The sequence below is a fragment of the Andrographis paniculata genome, unplaced genomic scaffold (genome assembly GCF_009805555.1).
Source record: "Andrographis paniculata isolate CXL003 unplaced genomic scaffold, ASM980555v1 Contig66END, whole genome shotgun sequence".
Classification (NCBI taxonomy): domain Eukaryota; kingdom Viridiplantae; phylum Streptophyta; class Magnoliopsida; order Lamiales; family Acanthaceae; genus Andrographis; species Andrographis paniculata.
In genome coordinates this window covers 3,277,669-3,284,067 of record NW_026137602.1, presented here as the reverse complement: position 1 = coordinate 3,284,067, position 6,399 = coordinate 3,277,669, and the positions used below count along the sequence as shown (strand labels likewise).

Below are 6,399 nucleotides of genomic sequence, written 5' to 3'. Positions count from 1 at the left end.
CCTTTTTTCAAAATTTAGGTTTTTAAAAAACAAAAATTAAAAAGAAATGAAAATCATTGGAGTGTCGATTTTGAAGTTGATAAACGAATGGGGTGAGAATATTTTATGTAAATTATCCAATTATTAGTTATTGGATATGATTTTATTTTATTTTATTTTGTCTGAAATTGAATCATAGAGAATAAATAAGTTCGTAATTTTGTATTTTTGATATAAAATAGATGAATTCCAATGAATATAAAGAAGTATATAATGTATTTAGACATCTGGTTTATTTACTTAAATATTAATTTTAATGTGATTTTGTTTTTTAAAAAAGTACATTAAATAAAAAAGATTTCGTATAAATTATCAAATAAAAAATAAATATTTGATCCGAGGCTAACAAAATTTTGGTCAACAATGCAAAACCAAAATTCAAACCTTAGAGAAGATCTATTATCATATTAAATGATTATCTCATTAAAATTGTAGACTAAAAGAAAATTGTATAATTAAATACTATGGTTCAGCTCGCCCATCATTTTTAGATTAATCGATTTTTAACGTGTAGCGTGAAAAATTGCGTAAAAGATATAAAATATATTATTTAAAATTGAATATTTGATTTTTCAGACTTTTTGTAATAAATATTTTAACTTTTCCTTTAATTTTTTATTGTTATAAAAAGATATTTATATTATTTATTATTATTATTAAAAGTAATAAATATTTTAACTTTTCCTTTAATTTTTTATTGTTATAAAAAGATATTTATATTATTTATTATTATTATTATTGGATAATTGCAATTAAAAAATAGTGTTAGAAGAACAGAGTCGTACGAAGTCTGCTGAAATGAGTAATATATTGTATTACATAAAATTATATAATATGTTGCTAAAATATGTTTTATATATTATATTATCATAATAAATCGACATTCGCTCGGCTCGACTCTGATCGTAATGAGATCGATTTTTCGGGTTATTTTCAGGAGGGGGGCTTCTGAAGCTACACGACGACATCCAAACGTGCGGGTACGAGGATGTCCAGATAATGTGGGAAATGCTAAGGAGGACCGAGGAGTCGGAAGTATGTCCGCGCAGCAAGCGCAGGCTCGGAGGGGGCTGGTTAGGACGAGCCTTTGCGCCCCCTTCCTCGACCTCGCCGTCATCTTCTTCCTCCGCAATGAATCGAGCTGAGTAAAATGTTGGGAAAGGTTCAAATCCTCAATGCTGCGACGCTCTCGAGAGTTGTTGTCGTTCGTTTTGGCGATACACGGTGCGGGCAGAAAGGCGAGAAAAAATTGTGGTAATGTGGTTTCGGAAACTACGGAATCACTTGTAAATACGACGAATATAGGTAATAAGATGGGAAGCGATGCGCCTGTCGAACTCAGTGTCTGGAAATTTCGATGCCGCTTTTTCAAGCGGTAAGAAATGCGACGGGGTCGTTGTAGTCGATCGCTTTCAAACTTTGTCAAAACGGGCTGGCGGGACGAATTAATTCATAATCCACTATAACTTATAAATTAGTGGGTTATTTGCGGATTAATGGGTTAACATTTTGGCAGCCCAATCCAATCCATCGGTGATCGTCGAGCCGAGCCAAGCTGGCTCATCCATTAACTTTTGGAAAATATGAAAATAGTTATATATACGTAATATATATTTAAAAATATATATACTAAAATTTATTGGTCGTTTTTTAAAAAATATGCTAATTGAAAATATTGACAATCACAAAAGAAAGTAATATAGTAGATAATATATATATTGGTTAAAAGAGATAATATATATTGGTTAAAAGAGAATATTATAATAGACAATATATATTGGTTGATAAATATAATATAATATAAATTTTTTTAATAAATTAATCTTATGATTTAACTTAATAGAATAATTTTTAAAACTATAGTAAAATGAATATATCATAACTCATATGTATATCTGTTTATTTTTTTATTTTTATTAAATATTAATATTAAACAATGATAATAATTTTTATTATAACAATATATAAGATGTAAATTTATTTAAAAGTTATTAATAAGAATCATTACTCATAAATTAAACAAATAAATTAATTTCGGATAGACTAAAATCACAAAATAAATAAATTTATTTAAAATATTAAAGATATAATATAATTATAATAATAATTATATTTATTTGGCTCACAGCGAATCTACTTCCAACCCACAGCGCAAGTGGGTTGATATATTTAAGCTCGCATTTTATTGATCAAAGATTCAACTCATTTAGCTAAAGAATAAGAATAGTATTGCGCCATTCGATCTAAATTCACCGTTTCATTAAGACGACGATGCGCCATTCGACCCTAATTCACCATATCATCAACTCTAGAATAACCCAAAATCACCATATCAAGAAGTCGAGAATAATAATGTGCCATTCGACCCAAATTCACCTTATCATCAAGGTCAAGTCTAGAATAACAATGCGCCATTCGATCCAAATTCACCTTATCATCAAGGTCAAGTCTAGAATAACAATGCGCTGTTCGACCCAAATTCACAAAGGCAAGTCTAGAATAAAATTGCGCCATTCGACCCAAATTCACCTTATCATCAAGGTCAAGTTGAGTCAATAATAACATTGCGCCATCCGACCCAAATTCACAATATTATCAAGGCAAGTCTAGAATAACATTATGCAAAGTAATACCACACTTCCATAAATATAAACACTGCAGCGCGAGTCTAGTATATATATATATATATATATAACATTGTGCGACATAATACCACATTTCCCATAAATATAATCATCGCAGCTCGCCTATCAGCACCCGGCGAAGCTGTTCTTGATGTAATAAAATAGTACAAATTTCATTACAACAACAGATAACACGGGATGAGATAATCTTGGCAATGTTCTTAACCGAATACATACCTCGACTATTAGCTTGTGAGTTGTGACCGAAAATTAAAATGCAGTATTAAATTCAACTTTTCCGGTGGTATTAAAACTTGCAAGATGAAAAGAAACAGTTAGGATAAGGCACTGAAACTTACAAGAATCAAGTCGAACCGAACAGAGCAGATCAGATCAGATCCGAGCCATGATCTTCCAATGTAATAAAAAAAAATAAAAACCAAAGTCGAGAACAAGTTCATGATAAAACAACCTTAAACAACAGACAAAACAAGAATAGTCACCACATGGCACCGGAGGAATCATTCAAAGTTAGAATCTTTCTCTTCCTTATAAGGAAAACATAACAAAATCTATGCGATCGAAAGAAACATCTTATTGCGTGTACTGTATGTAATAAATTCAAGGGCTCCAAAAGTTACTATAATTTCAAAACATTCTTTACGCGCCAACATGGTAAAAGAGCACTCGAAAACCAGCCAAATAATAGCTCGACAAGAATAAGGCTAAGGTCCACAACACGAATCTAAAACAAAATGCGCCATAAAAATTAACCTAAAAAATCCAACAAAATTATGATCAAAATAGAAGTCATGAAATCTCTACTAAAATATATGTATATATATATATGATTGAAATGAGCAACCTAACAGAACATCGGAAAATTTACACAATGAATAGTAACTGATTTTTAAAAAATCCCATCAAATACTATTCTGTCACAAAACATTACATTAAATACTAACTTTTTACCATTTTCAAAATTTTTTAAAACTCCAAAATTCCAAAAGTTTGTCTAAACGGAGTACGAAAATTTAATGCATAAATAAACACGAATCACGAGCTGCAAGAACAACAAATACGATCAAAAAATTCGCAACAAAGACCTTTTTTTTTTTTAACGGCAAGGCTTCCCTTCGCACACAACAAGCCAACAAACAAATCGATAATCCTCTCAATATCTGCAAAATCAATAAACAACAAGCTCCGAACAAGTATAAGATCAATCACATAACTAAGCAAGAAATTCAAAACATACTAACAGCATTACACATTCTACCATCAATTAAGCGACTAACCTCAATAGGGGAAGAAAGAAAAACAAGAAAGGACAAACACGAAAAGAATCAAGAACGCGCTAAGTTAAAATCCTGTGGTTAATATAAGAAGGTCCCAACCAATCTTGCCGGTGGAGATAAATACACACGACGGCTGCATCACATAATCCCACCATTTTTCGCTAACTACAGAAAATTATTCCTGCAAAACTGTTCTAGAAGTTTTATCGGTAGCTGTAAATTACAGGATCAAAAAAAATAACTACGGATAGAAGATAAAGCTAATCATACAACAGCGCAACCTAACTTAGGATTCTTCACGTACGAATTGGTTGCTAACGACGACTACTTCAAAGAAATCCGGATAGGCGCCATACCTCATTATCTTCGAAAATCGCTTCTCAAAAGGCCATGAAGACAAAAAGAATTTAAATCGACGACAAATGTTATTCTTCGAAAGCCTGTGTACATATTTTATCGAGCAGCAACGGCCAGTCCTCGCCAAGTTTCCTCGGATTCAGCTCCATAGCGACTCGAAAATCTTGCAAGGTAATCAAATGACCGCCGGAATTTTGCATCGGATATTGATTCCCCGGTTTCACACCATTAATCAGCTGCAAATCATTTTTCCGGTGGCGGGCGTTATTCTTCGTCGATTCTTGCCCGGACTTTGCTCCTACGAGTTCGATGCACGACCTAATTAGTCCTTTTACATAAGAATCCATACCATGGTTCAGTAAATTCGCAGAATCCGGCGACACCCCTTCGAGACCATGAGCCATGGCAATCTGATCCATTCGTTCCCTTAGGGTAAAACTATCCAACAACGCGTCGTCGTCAACTAATGTCCCGAAAAATCTACCGTCAGTCGCAGAGGGGGGCGGAGCTCTGCGGGCCCCTCCCGCGCTCGCCGAGCAGAAAGGAACCCCAAGCGGAGCTCGTACCAAACTCCTCGCACAAGCTTCTTCCCTACCGTTTCTAACTAACGATTTTTCATTCCGGTCGTTGCTATTTACATGCGCTGAACCATGCGGCAACGTTGTCGCCGCTTCCGCCATTTTCGCACGATCGACAACCATCTTTCCATTGGGCCCAAGAGCGCTACGACGATCGCCGCTTCTTTTATCGCGAGAACCGGTCCTCGCCTTTCGAGGCGAGACCGGCAGCACATTACCTCCATTCGACAAGTATTCGAAAACGCCGTCCTTGCGACCAGCCGGAGGGGGCGATTTAGCAATACAAGCATTCCTAAGGACCGATCGGATAAACTGATTGTGAAGAGGAATGTTGTCCCGCCCGAGAATTCTCAAACAAAGCTTATCGAACTCAACTTTATCGACTTTTAAACTCAAGAATCTTTGCAAGTAATAGAAGTACTGCTTCGAACCTTCCATCCCGAGCTTCCTCACAATCTGGCTTTTCAAATCGGCCAGATTGATCCGCGAATGCTCGTTATTCGGCTGCATTACTCCCCACACCAACTCTATAGCCTCGACACCCGACAAATAAACTAAAAAAGATCGAAACTTTTAAGCTAAACTAGAGATGTTTTCCATTTCCAAAACCCCATTCTCCAAACATCATTCATTCTTCCAAACAAATGACCAAAAAATTTCGAATAATTGAAACCCATCTCTCTCAACAATTGGAGGGCTGAGTATCACACCATTAGATCTCATCAAACCAAAACTCTCCCTCCAAACATCAAACAAAGAATTTCAAGAACACTAAACCAAGAAATTAAATTTTATCACAAAAAATTCAGAGCCACAATTCAATCCAAACCCTCCATTGACCTAAATCTCAATCCCCAAATTAAGATTCCTCCCTCCATCTCCAAGTAAACATCACTAACCTCAACAAAAAATAAAATCAAAACAGCACAAATGCAGCCCCTTCAATAACAGATTCAAGCTTGAATTCCCAACTTCAAGTTATGGTTTTTTTTTTCTATGCTCTAATTTCTTGAAGAACACAAATCAAACGAACATAAACAAAAGAATTCAAACTTGATGCAGAAACATGAATGGGCTGACCTTATTGAAGCTCCCCGAATTCAGATTAGGGGAGGGTTTTTGTTTTTTTGTTTTTTTTTTTTCAATATTCGAAAAAAATAAATAAATAAACCACTCTCAGCTTCGTTTTCCCCTTTCTTCCTTCTCCTTCATTCCTCCTTTGAAACCCAATTTTCTTCTCCCACCATTGCTCCTTATCCCTTCAATTTCTTCTGCTTCACATTATCCGTTTTACTCCCCTCTCTTTATTTCTTCCAAGAAACCCTTTTTTTTTTTTTTTTTTTTTTCTGAATCCGAAAATTGAAGAACCCCTTTTTTTCTTTGCTCCCTCTCCGATCGCTCTTCGCTTCGATACTCCCCTTTCTCTCTCTTCGTCTTTCTCTATCTAATTAGAACGTAATGGCTTTCCCCTAATTCTACTCGCACGTACAACGCCCACTTCGT

At 34.9% G+C, this 6,399-nt stretch overlaps 1 protein-coding gene across 1 annotated transcript; it reads right to left on the bottom strand.

Annotated features, from left to right (window-relative positions):
- Nucleotides 1–3,512: 3,512 nt before the first annotated feature.
- LOC127263162 (uncharacterized) lies at nt 3,513–6,399 on the bottom strand. Its single transcript, XM_051292150.1, has one exon. It carries the CDS (start codon nt 5,404–5,406, stop codon nt 4,387–4,389), a length of 1,020 nt encoding a protein of 339 aa, XP_051148107.1. The 5' UTR covers nt 5,407–6,399; the 3' UTR covers nt 3,513–4,386.

Excerpts from the sequence above, each read along its gene's own strand:
- LOC127263162 (XM_051292150.1), bottom strand. The coding sequence starts at position 5,406 with ATGCAGCCGAATAACGAGCATTCGCGGATCAATCTGGCCGATTTGAAA.